The 13,172-nt window shown below is 38.6% G+C and overlaps 1 protein-coding gene across 3 annotated transcripts; it reads left to right on the top strand.

Annotated features, from left to right (window-relative positions):
• The first annotated feature begins 4,677 nt into the window (after positions 1-4,677).
• LOC131331509 (uncharacterized) lies at positions 4,678-13,073 on the top strand. 3 transcript variants are annotated; one of them, XM_058365505.1, is made up of 7 exons: positions 4,678-4,801; positions 7,501-7,694; positions 7,775-7,880; positions 10,739-10,886; positions 11,029-11,198; positions 11,336-11,381; positions 12,081-12,220. In XM_058365505.1, exons 1-7 carry the CDS (start codon positions 4,741-4,743, stop codon positions 12,088-12,090), a joined length of 735 nt encoding a protein of 244 aa, XP_058221488.1. In that variant the 5' UTR covers positions 4,678-4,740; the 3' UTR covers positions 12,091-12,220. The 3 variants fall into 3 exon arrangements, with proteins under 3 accessions (XP_058221488.1, XP_058221487.1, XP_058221489.1); XM_058365504.1 differs by lacking the exon at positions 11,336-11,381 and having other exon boundaries at positions 12,081-13,073; XM_058365506.1 differs by lacking the exons at positions 10,739-10,886; positions 11,029-11,198; positions 11,336-11,381; positions 12,081-12,220 and adding an exon at positions 8,305-8,868.
• Positions 13,074-13,172: the final 99 nt, after the last annotated feature.

Here is a 13,172-nt window from a genome sequence, read left to right as displayed (position 1 = left end):
TCCCAGAACTTAACCCACCATTAATCCAAGATATCCGGACTTAAGAGGGTATCATAAGGAGTCTAAGGCCACGCTCATCTTTTATATCCAAAGGTCTTCTTTTCTTGAACAATTTATCAGGTGCCCAACTTTTTGGATTTTCACTTGTCGAAACCAATCAATAATTCACAAAACTTTAGTGCAAAACTAATAAATGCGATTTTTTTTTGAATATAAACAAAACTCAAAAAGCCCCTAAAGCTGGCTGGCCGCAAAGAAATACTCTTGGCCGCGAAAAATTACTCCCAACTGCAAAGAATTACTCTTGGCCGCAAAAATTAATCTTTCCTGCAAAGAATTACTCTTGGCCGTAACAAATTACCGTAACAAATTACTCTTGGCCGCGAAGAATTACTCTTGGCTGCAATTCAAAATTTTTGGCGGCCAAGAGTAATACTTTGCGGCAAAGGGTAATTCTTTGCGGCTAAGAGTAATTTTTCGCGGCCAAGAGTAATTATACACGGCCAAGAGTAATTCTTTGCGGCTAGCCTTGTTCCTCTAAGAGCTTTAGAGGCTTTTTGGACTTTTTGAGTTTTGTTTTTTATTCAATTTTTTTTCACATTTATTAGTTTCGCACTAAACTTTTTTATTGTTTTTCATCGTAATTTTTTACTTTTAGTCTCATCCAGTTCCAACTTGAGTATAAAAAGTTTTTTTTCTCCAATTGATGGTGAATTACGAAGCACGACAAGCGGAAGCCATTGGACAACACAAGCTTTGAAGCATCTATCACTTCATATATATAGCTTTCATTGTTCTTCCAATGTTGTCTGATAATTGCATGAGCTGTGGTTTGTTCTTGTAAAAGTCTAAAATAGAAATTTCCTAGGTCAATCGATTTTCTGTTTCAGGGAAAGTATCAAAAGTTTGAAGTTACGCTTTTCTTTTGCATTTTTTTTTTGAAAGGCGAAAAAATTTATTAATCTTTGGAAACAAATTACAAAGATTAAAAGGACCCTAAACAGCATCAAGTCGGAGAAAAAGAAAACCCACATGGGGAAACAACAAACTCTAGCAATCATATGCCGATAAGGACCCAAAGGGAGGGAAAAACAAACCAAAGTTGGCAAGAAGCCAACAATCTAAACCTTGAGAACATGTCATGAACTAGATTGCTACCAGCCCCCGTAAAAGATGCAGATGATATATCTCATCTTAAATCTTCTTTTTCGTGGTTGCATTGTGTTGAGAAATCGATTACCACAAACACACAACGAGTGAAAACAATTGAAAAAAGAAACAAAGAACGCAAGATATAGAGTTTTTTTTACGTGGTTCTCCCCCCCTCCCCCAATTGCGTAATTGAGTGCATCCAAGGATCCCCAGAGTTTTTGCTATGAAAGTTCTTGATGATGAGATCTTTCTCTGCAGGTTGCCAACTCTACTGTTACTGCCGCTGTTTTGATCATTTCCAGGACTGCATTGTAAGAGGGCCCTTCTTGTCAAAGAACGCAAAAGTTTGAAGTTACTGCCGCTGTTTTGATCATTTCTAAGTCGGTCAATTTCTGTTTCAGAGAAGCTATCAAAAGTTTGAAGTTACACTTTTGTATTGTTTAGATCGAATAGTGAGAATGCAAATCCCTACCATGAGAACATGTCACGAACTAGATTGCCACCAGCCTGTAACAGATGCAGATGATATGTCTTGTCTTATCTTCGATCTTCTTTTTCCAGATTGAATCACGTGTTGACAGATTAACCGTCCCACAAACACACAACGCGTGAAGAACAATCGAGAAAAAGAAACAAAGAAAGCAAGACACGGAGTCTTTTACATGGTTCTCCAACTGAGTAATAGAGTACATCCAACGAACAGCCAAGTTTTCACTATGTATCGAAGGAGACTTGGCCATTTTTTTTGGGGTTCAAAGGCTATTATAATGAAAACCCTGCTAAAGAAGTCATTCAACACCCACCCTTTATAATTTCCTTCCAGCCTTTCACCTACCTTGGACCAGATTCACTACTTCTCCTAATGGGATGGCTTCAATCCCTCTTCTTCCCCTTGAAGAAGCTTTGGAATTGGCCGCACTTGGCTCCCCGAAAACGTAGTTTGCCAGTCTATGTTCTCATTTTTTCCCCCCCTTGAGTTATCATCTCTCTGCATCGACGGCCATATACTGCTGACAAGTTGGTTTTACTCAACACGAAAACCTCTGCTGTCTTCTTTCATCTGCGTTGCTTGCCGTTGCTGGAAATCTTTTCTTTTTCGACTTTTGGATATCATTTCTTTCATATGTTTCTTCAAAGTCTTTCTCATAGAGGTCTCACTCTCCCAGTACTTGAGTATTATAAGCAAAAAAGCATCAAATGGAGCTCCTCAAAAATAAGCATTTCCATCTCTTTAAATGTTTCTTGCGTATAAACAGAGAGCAAAAGAAGTTGGTGGGATTCAGGGAAAATGGCGATCAACTGAAGTCCAAAAAGGTCACTCGGGGTTCCAAGTTCCAGTAAATTACGTCGTTCGGGCCAGAAATTCATTGTAGAACAGTAAAAAGGGAGCAAGCAATAGGACGGGGGAGTTCACAAAAGCAGTACAGAAAAGCAGATATCGAGAAATCAAATAATGGCTACGCTAACGAGTGCAGGCTGGACAATTGATTATAGGCACAGGTCAGGCAGAGAGATAGGCAGAAGGTACTTTGATGCAGTATATGTTAGTCCCACAGGACATGGTTCGCGGTCAGTTACCTTGGCTTGCGATGTTCTTAGAGAACAAGTTGAAAGTGGCAAGGCTGATAGTAGGGGCGCTTGCTGCATTTACTCTTATACCAGAAGAAGAAATAAGCAAATTATTCAGGACAACAAAGAAGAAAATGGGACTACAAAAAGGGATTGAAGGGAGAAACAGAGGGTGCAAATAAGAAACACAAAGGATTTACTCAAAAGAAGAAGTTTAAAAAGAACAATGCCAGCAGAGGAACAAAACAGAAATCATCAGACAGTGAACAAGATGTTCCAGCTGATACATCACAGAGGGGAATGCAACGATCACATTGGAGGGAGAGAGAACACGGAAAGACATATGCTCTGGTGGGTCGTCACCCGAAGAAGGGGTTGGATCCAGACAGTGAAGGCTTTGTACTATATGACAGGGAAGCGCAGTCTTCTTTCATGGATGATCGACTTGGGAACTGTCCCTCTTAGTGGGGTGGTTAAATATATGAACCATAGAAGGACTCAAGTATTGCTTGAGGGCAGGATAATTCCACAACTTCATCGCAAAATTCTTCACATTCAACCGCGTCCCTTGTTCTCATTAGATTTACATTACCTAAACCTCATTGAAACATCCAAAATCCAAATCCAAATCCAAATCCACACCAACTAAACTAACTTCCCCCGACCCTCATCGACATTTTGAAAATTTGAGCAAATATATATACATATGCGCATCAAAAAGGTCAGACTTTTTTTTTTTTGATAAGTATAAATCACAAAAAAAGTCCAGACTTTAGTTGCATTAGATCACGAATTGTCTAAAAAAAAACTTCTAGGTATTTCAATCTCCAAATACAAATTTCTGCAGCAAAGAAGCCACTGAATCATGTATTGATTACTTACTGAGCTTTGATGAAACCCTAAAACACGAGGCGATTGATTGTTATTCGACTGCTTTCTGAACCGCATTTGACGGCTTCTCCGGTAATTGAAAGGACTTCCGTTGAATATCTCTCCACTTGTTGATCGCCGCCGTGCATATGACTGAAACAAAATCGCCCAAAAGGGTTTCCAATTACAACAATGCTGAATACCATCAACATAATCCAACCACACACACAAAAATCAATACGAATTGATCGATAGTAGAGGCGTAAGGGGGAAGAAGAGGAAGAAGATCATTACATCCGGCGCCGACGAAGTAGAGCAGGCGAACGAGCTTTGGGCCGGCGGGGCCCACCAACTCTTCTCCGGTCATCTCTCTCTCGCTATTTTTTGGGAAATGAACTTTGTCCTGCGTTGTTGGAGGACAAGGAAGTCAACACGAACTCGCCTTTGACAGACGCGAGGTTGAAAAAACGACGTCGTCCTTATTAATACTTCGTAAGTTGAAAATGCTAGGTGTTTTAAAACGACGTCGCCCGGGTTCGTTCAGACTTCGCAGGTGGAACATGAGAAGTCACTTGAAACTCTGTAATTAGTAAATTGCGAACTCAATCTTGTTTATTTATATAATCGAAACTGTTCAAGCTGCAGATCTTGTCAATAATATATGCCATGATAAAAATTATGTTAATCTAATAATGATTTTTTGATAATCGGAGATGATTTGGGTGAATTTAATTTTGGTAAAATAGAATTAGCCTCACCTGATGAAATCCAATATCAATATAGTGTTTTTCCAATGTGTAATTTGTAAATTGTGAATTCATTCTGGTTTATTTTCAAGATCAAAACTGTACAAGTTATAGAGCGTGTCAAGAAGACAAACCATATCGAACATCATATTAATCGAATGCTGATTAATTTATAATCGGAGATGATTTGTGTAAAATTATTTTTACGAAAATAGATTTGGACACAGAGGATCAAACCCAATATTGGTATCCACGCGCCGTCGTCTCGTATCCTGGGAACACGACTTAACTACCAGTTCTTTTTTTAAAATTGGCCGCAGCCAATAAACCGATTGATTGTAGGGGAGAAAGAATACTCTTCTGAGAGGGAGAGAGAAAGAGAGAGAGAAGAGGCGACAAAGGGATGGAGAAGAAGGGAAGCTCCGGTCTCAACATCGCCCTCATTCATCCTGATCTCGGAATCGGTAACTACTTTTTACAATACTTACCTCTCTTGTGTCAGCGTGTGCACTTGTCTGTCATGTTGGAAATCAGCCCATCTGTTAAAAAGAAACAAGTTGACAGCCTTGTTTGACCCAAGAAGCCACGCCCAAACCTGGAAAATCTCAGGGATGATTACCATTAATGGTTGTCTTGTTTTTTCCTCTTTCATTTCGTGTATGTGTGTGTGAATGAATGGGAGAGGAAAATCAGTGTAGACTGTGTAGTGTAGAGATGGAGATTTAGAGAGATGGAGCAGCACCCTTTGGTGCTGTGGGGATACACTGTGAGGGTAAAGAAAAAATACCAATGAGCGGGTAACCCTTGAGATTTGATGCTCATGGACACCGGGTGAGCGGGGAAGTGTGTATAACTTCAGGGCTCTGGTATTGGTGTTGCAAAGCTCTATTGTTCATATAGTGGGGTATCTCTCTCCTGTGGAGTAGGCCGGTTTTGGGTCGAACCACGTAAATCTCTTGTGTTCACTCTTGTTTTTCTTTGTGATAATACTTATTAAGTAATGGATCTCAAGATGTGTGTAGTGTGGGTATCACCAAACTTCTGCGAAATCCCAACTTGTCATTCTATTTTTGTTTTGGTCACATTGTATAAAGACTCAAGAGGATGAATCTATAATTCTTACAACAACATTCCGTGAAGATGGTTTTTTTCATCTTTGAAGTAATGAATAAAATTCAAGTGTTCTGAGAATTAGTTATTTCATTCACTTTTGAAGAGATTCATTGTCGAAATGGTGTTAAGATGACAAATTATCTGTGTAAAAGTCTAATTTTAGTTTAGAGATCAACCCTTTTGGATGCTACATCTGTGAAGAATTTGTTTGCTTGGAGTTGAATTGGGGTTGATGGGGAAGATCTCCGGAGGTTTGGAGTGTAATTTCATATGGATTTTTTTTCGATGAGATTTTTTTCCCATTAATGCCATTCACTTTCTTGATTGTACTTTTCCTGTCATTCTATTGTTGTTTCTGTTTGAATGTATCAAGACTCAAGAGGATGAATCTATAATTCTTACGACATTCTGAGAAGATGGTTTTGTAAGAGGAGTACATGAAATTCAAGTGCTCTGGAATTAATCATTACATTTGCTTTTGAAGAGTTTCATTGACAAAATGGTCTTAAGAAGACAAATTTTCTGTTTCAAAAAGTCTGTTTTAGTTTAGAAATCAACCCACCTTTTGGAAGCTGCATTTGTGAGAAATTGTTGAGTTGGATTTGAATAGGGGTTGATGGGGAAGATCTCCGGAGGTTTGGAGTGTGATTTTATACATTGGTTGATCTTTGGATGAGACGTTTTTTTGGGTGTGCTTATTCAATTTCATGAGGTTTCTTGATAATGGGTATCCCTGAGTTGTTAAACCTTATTAGTTGATGTGCAGCTATGAGCTTAGGACTTCGCATATAATTGACATTTTACTTTCCAATCTTTTGACTTGTATGATTTTGGCTCCAGAAATTGATAATGGAGGTGAAAGGTGATGGCTTTGGTCTAGATGGAATGGAGTTATTTGGGCTGATGATAAGAGTGTACGGTGTACCTTCATAATTAACAACAAATTTTTCTGCAAAACAAATTACAGATATAGATGGGGACTTATTGAGTCTTACCTTTCAAGCAGGAAAAAAAAGAAAAGAAAATGGATTCATGCAGAAAATATTAGTCCCTTGCAAGTGATGCAAAATGAAAAGAAAAAGAAGCACTCTAAGAAATGTAGGACTATATGCAAATTTGCTAAAACGCCTAACTAAACAATGGCTGGTGTTTGGTATAGGGGGAGCTGAAGATTAATTGTTGATGCTGCCGCAGAACTTGCATCCCATGGTCACAAGGTTCATATTCTTACAGCTCACCACGACAAAACTCGATGTTTTGAGGAGACTCTTGCCGCTGAGGAATTCATATTGTTTTTATCTAATATGTTGTTCGATGGGGCTGCTCTATCAATTAGTATTGTTTGGTTGAACTTGTGTGCGTTTTTCGGATTAAAAAAACTGTCGTATGTTTTTTGAGATGTTTTTCTTGACTTGGTCTGGTTACATGTATAATGTTTATCTCACTTACATTTGTATCATTTCTTGGAGAGTTGCATAAGGTTGCCACATTTCCCTGTCTAAGCCAAGGAAAAAAGGTTTCCCTAAAACTTGCTACTTTTGTTGATGGATTCTAAATCTCTCTCCACCACAAACACCCCCCCACCCCCCCATAAAATTTCTTTAATGTTATGCCTTAGATTTTAACAGTGTCATTTATAGACCAGGTTCTGGTTTATTTTACTTGCACTGGAACAATTGTAATTCCAGGTAATATAGGCCGTAACACACTCTAAGGAATTTTGTGTAACCATGCTGTTTCACTGCGTAAATGGTTAGTTAAAAGCATTTTCACATGAGGACATGGCAAAATAAAAGTGAGTTTTGGTACAGTATTGATGATTGGTAATTTCCAAGATGATGGGCTGGTTGAATACTAAATTCTATGTTTTCCGTCCTGATGAAACAAAAGGAGAAGTGGTGACTTAGTAATTTGTGTAAGCCTTGAAAAAGAACTTCTTTGTACCTATGGATGTTTTTTTCCCCCTTTAAACAATTTTGTTTTGGTACTCTGCATCTATTCTTCCTTGTAATATATCAATATGTGACATTAACGTAAACACTATGTGAAGGAACCTTTCAAGTAACTGTATATGGTGCTTTCCTACCCCGGCATATTTTCTACCATCTACATGCTGTATGTGCCTATCTCAGGTGCATTTTTGTCGCTGTCTGTGTGTTGTTCATGTGGCCATCATTCGATGTTGTGCTCGCTGATCAAGTCTCTGCAGTCATTCCTTTGATGAAACTAAAGAAATCAACTAAGGTGATTCTTTTCTTTATTTTAGAAAAAAAATTCACCATTAGCGGTTTATGGATAGCTCACGTTGTTTGCTTTCTGTCCAGGTTGGATTCTATTGCCACTTTCCAGATTTGTTGCTGGCTCAACACACAACCATTCTTCGGCAGATATATCGGAAACCCATAGACTTTATAGAAGAAGTAACAACTGGTACCTCTCTGGATCCTTGCTTTGTGATTGTCCATTAAACTGTCTTCCATATCTTTTCTTTTCCATCACACCACAGGAAATTCTACTCTAAGAGAGTTAACCGAGAAGGGACTATCCACACACCCTTTTTCAACCTCCCCCTCCAAACACACTCACCCTCGCCCTCCAAACATAAAGGTTAATGTTTACCAGGAATGTTCCATTAGAGCTTCTTGTTATCTTGGTTTCATTCTCTCTTATGGATGCCGGGTGGATTCTGTGATAAGAGTTAACTTGGTTGCATTTGTATGCCCTCAGTCCTGTTCAACAGTCTCGTGCCTTGCATTCATATTGTAACTAAACTTCTTGCTAGATATCTAAGGTGAACTGCAAAGTCCATGTGATTATCTACTTGCTTTATATAATATTGTTCGCTAATTTCCAGTGCAGGTTTGGGCTGACATGCTTCTCAGAATGTATGTGAGATGGGGAGAGAAGCAGCGATACAAAACAAAAGTGGTTGAAATGTCCTCGGGAGAAGAAGCTGGGATTAAGTCAGCAACGGTTGAAGTTGAAGGTCGATATGCCTATGGGTATTTTTCTGGAGAGAAAGGAACACACCACATTATGCGACTATCTCCTTTTAATGCCAAAGGTCTTCGGCAGGAAACTTCACCAAGCTATCCCTTTCCTTTCCTTTCCTTTTCTTCTTCTGTTTCATTGGTTGGTACCTGGATGTCTAAAAGGAAAGCCTTAGATTTTTGGAGTTATAAGATTTGAGATGGTGAGGCTGAAATCATGTCTCTTCATATTCTGAAAGTTTCCATAAAAGGTGAGACCATGAATTGTTAAGAGATGGATCCAGTTGGACAAACAACTTGATTGGTCGTCTGTGATGAATTTGGTCCATATATTTTGCTGGTGTTCTATGTGTATGTGTCACAGCTATGTTTCATCTAGACTTAAAGATGACATGACATATCCATGTTGGACTCACCTAGCATGAAAATGAGTTTTAATTAAGCATCCAACATTTTTTCTGTATGTTTTTTACCCCGCCCTTTTTGACGAATTTCCATCATAGAAATGGTACTATGGACAACCTCGTGATGGCACAATGTTATTCTGAAGAAACTGTAGTGATTTGAGCTTTTCTGATGTTCAAACAAAAATAAGGTGAGCCTATCTTTGTTCTTTAAGAACGCGTACATAGAAATCAGGGAGCTTGCCTGGGGAATAGGGAAAACCTTGTCCATTCTCATTCCTGGATTATTTTCCCATTGTTTGGTTGAATATGGTTTAGCCTTTTAGGTACTGATGATCATTTTGGCAAACTAAAAATAACAATGACAATGATGATCAGATATGTTCTATTGATGGCTTTTTGGCATTTCGTTCTTCGTTTTCTTCTATAAATGGGTGGCATCCCCTTGATGTATTTTCAATAAATTTATTATTTATATAAATAAATGATGATCAGATGTCTTGGAGACTCAGCATTCCCCATTTCCAATTCTGTTTATAGACTAACCATAAAAAATGTGGTGAGAGGATGAATAGTTAACATGCCAGAAAAAGAAGAGGAATTTCATTTGAAGTTGTTTGTTCGAGGAACACAGTGTTATATGACGTGAACGTGGAAACAGTATGAAACACTAGATTAGTATGTTACCCACAACATGGAAGATATGCCATGAATATGGGTACAATATACTATACCAAATTACTGTTCTTGAGGCTCTATTTTGAATAAACTCTCTTCTGATCTTCATATAACTGCATATTTGAATGTTGAATTGCAACAGACAAGCTTTTCTGGTGTTGAAATTGTGCCTCTTCTTCCTGATGAGTCAATGGTTGTCGAAATACCTGAAGAAGGCCTAGACATCAGTTTTTCAAGGGCAGGTGGGAAAGGAGGTCAGAATGTGAATAAAGTTGAAAATGCTGTCCGAATCACCCATATCCCCACTGGGGTCACTGTTCGCTGCTCAGGTTCTCTACTCTTTACTGTGTTTTTGCTTGTTTTCGTGGCAGTCTTTTGTTTGCCCCTTTTAAACTTTGTTGATTTTTCTTTCTGCTGAATTCCATGGATATATTTGACAGTAGCATGGTGGCATGGTTACACTGTGAGCCATTTGATCAAGACAGTAGGAATAATACACGTGTAGTTATGGCCTCTTTCCCGCTGAAAATTGTGGTGGAGATCGGCTCTTCGTTGAAGTTTATCAGACTCGTGAACTCGTGGAAGGAAGGACTTTCAACAGTCAGTAACTTTTAGCTGCTACTTTCTTGGCTTGTTTGAAGAGCTAAGAAACTGAAGCAATGGAGTTGTATTACAATAATGTGGAGCATTGATCAATATGGAGTTCCCTACTCCTGCCAAATACAAGAAAGGAGGACACATGTCCACTTAAATAAAGTACCAAGGAGAAGGTTAATCAAAGACAAACTACAAATCACACATTGCTCTCAAATTTCTGAGGGAAAAAGAAAGAAAGAGAGGACTCCCTAAACGGAAGAGAACGTGAGGCCCAAAGATGACAAACGGCACACTTTATGCTAATAATGAGCGATGTTGTCGAACTTGTCCTCTAGCAGCCACTTCCAAACCAAGTAGCCCAACAAAGTAAAAACAAGATACAATAATATAATATATTCTCTTTTTTGTTGCAAAAAAATCGATAGTATCAACAAAAGCAATTTTGCGAAAGAAGGCGATGCCATGCAACAAATATCCTATGATTTGAATAGGTGATGCCAAATTACAATGTAAGAACTTGTGATCCAATGATCCTCCGTACCTCTTCTATGCCTTCGTTGAATTAATGTAATGTGCTTTTAACAAGCTTAATGAATTGACCTGACCTATGGATTTACAGGTATGGGGGATTTGATTATGGTTAACAGCAGATTTACTGCATCTACTTTTGCGGGTACATTTAAGCATCTTCATGCAAGAGGAATCAAACCAGCCGTGCTTTACCCTGTGGTGAATGTAGAGCAGTTTGATAAACACCATGCTTTTAAGTAACAAACATCCTTGTTCTTGGTATCTTTCTAGTTTTGGGCATGGTTTAGAATTCTTGTGTTTAAACATATGCTTAGCAGTTTTAATCCCTTGTCCTTTCCCGCACTGATGTTAAGAGTTTATTTGGTTAATCTTTTGTAGGTTTAATTTTCTCTCTGTCAACCACTTTGAAAGGAAAAAGACTGTTGAGTTAGCAATATGTGCTTTTTCCTTGCTGCAAACCCTTGGAGGTGATGTCCAAGGTCTTAATGTTGCTGACGCTACGTTGACAGGCGTAGGCAAGTCTATCTACTTCCAGCTTGAGTACAGACGTACAGTTACCGATTCATCTTGGTTTTAGATATATCCTTTCTAGTTCTTAATTGTGCATCATTACCCCGTTTGTCTCTTGTACAAAATGCGTCTTCCTTCATCAGTTGTCTGCTATATTTCTTGCCTTGGCGTACAGTGTTAGCATTGGAATCATCTATTACACAAGTTCAAGGGACTCTAGCGTACAGATGGAAGTTCATTTTTCATCTATTTTTGTTTCTTTTTTCCTGAGATAAAAGATATTCATAAACATCAATCTTGGAACTTACGAAAAAACAAGGAAAGAATCAAAAGCGTCAACGGTGGTGTTTTTTACATGTGCAATTATGTGGTAAACTTGGAGTACTAGACAGCTTGATGGTACTATGGCCAACTAGACATGTAGAGTGCATACACACACTTGACAGATTTAGAAGAGTCCATGCAACATAAATAGCAGTTTGATGAGCAATCAGGAGTACGCAATATGCACTATTATCTTGGTTCAATTTGTATCCTGCATTGTCAGTGTGAATGGTGATTATTCTTCTTCCTTTGACATTATTGTTTGATGTAGCATAAAAGGGCTGCTTGGGCCTCTCTTTTTTAACTTTTCTAATTTGGGAGTAATAGCCGGCTGGAAAGTATAATTTTGACTCTTTCTACAAATTGTCTGTAGTTGGTGGATTTGGCAATCTGAGAAAGCATTTGCCCCCACCTATTTACACGAGGAACCAATGCTAGATGGTGCTTAATCACACTCTTCATTAATAATTCAGCTTATGTTTATGAGCGATGGGGGAACACTTTTTGCTGCACGTGCAAGATATGCTTTTGCCCATTCAGATGTAGAATTTGGTACATGTTTTCAGTAATTTGACCACCTTATGTATTTTCTTCAGGTGGCTTTGATAAATGGCTAAGAGAGAATGTTGAATATTTGGAAGAATTGAAAAGCTTAGCAGACAGGAAAGGGGTGTCTCACAAGGTTAAACTCATGACCTCTTGCTCAACAGCTGAAAGAAATATGTTGCTTTCGCAATGCTCTGCGTTCTTTATACACCAAAGGGGTGTAAAAGTCCAATATCATCCTCAGGTCCATTCTGTACAACTGACAAGAAGTCTCCTACTTATCAAAGTTGTAATTTTGAAACAAAGTCGCCTAATAATGGTTAATGATTGTAAGATGAACATTTCGGAATCGTTCCATTGGTGGCAATGGCAGCCTATAAACCTGTAATTGCATGCAACAGTGGGGGTCCTATGGAGATGATTAAGAATGGTGTGACAGGGTTCCTTTGTGATCCTAGCCCTCAAGAGTTCTCTTCCGCGATTGAAAAGTTCATAAGGGACCCCCAAATGGCAGAGAGAATGGGTTCTGAAGCTCGACAACATGTCGTCGAGTCATTTTCTACTAAGATATTTGGCCAGCATCTGAACCAAATTCTTCTTGATATAGCCCGAGGAAAGGAGGATTGAGACATCGAAAACTACATGGAAAATATGCATTTTGCAGATAGGGTGTCATGGTTATGGCAAAACGGAAAGTAAGGTTCTGCTCTATTGCTAGTAGATTGTTACAGTGGGCCTCTCTTCGATCGGGTGTCTAGCATTTTCTGGGTGGTAATGTTTGGATGAAAGTTAGGAACCAATTCAGTACTTCGGTTTAGAACGCTGAATTGCTCCTCATTTTCCTTGGTATTCTGAATCTTCTTTATTAAGCTAGCAAATAGAGAATTACCAACCTAACCACTTGAATCGAGAAGTGGCATTGAGAACTCAACCAGTCTACATGCAATTTCAAGTTCATATATCAGTTACGAACCTAACCACTTGAATCGAGAAGTGGCTTTGCAAACTCAACCAGTTTACATGTAATTCTAAGTTCATATATAAGTTATGCACCTAACCACTTGAATCGAGATTTAAGAAGTGGCTTTGCGAACTCAAACAGTTTACATGTAATTCCAAGGTCGCATATGTGCCCAACAACA

This window comes from Rhododendron vialii, chromosome 6a (assembly GCF_030253575.1).
Source record: "Rhododendron vialii isolate Sample 1 chromosome 6a, ASM3025357v1".
Taxonomy (NCBI): domain Eukaryota; kingdom Viridiplantae; phylum Streptophyta; class Magnoliopsida; order Ericales; family Ericaceae; genus Rhododendron; species Rhododendron vialii.
This window is presented reverse-complemented; position numbering and strand designations above follow the sequence as displayed.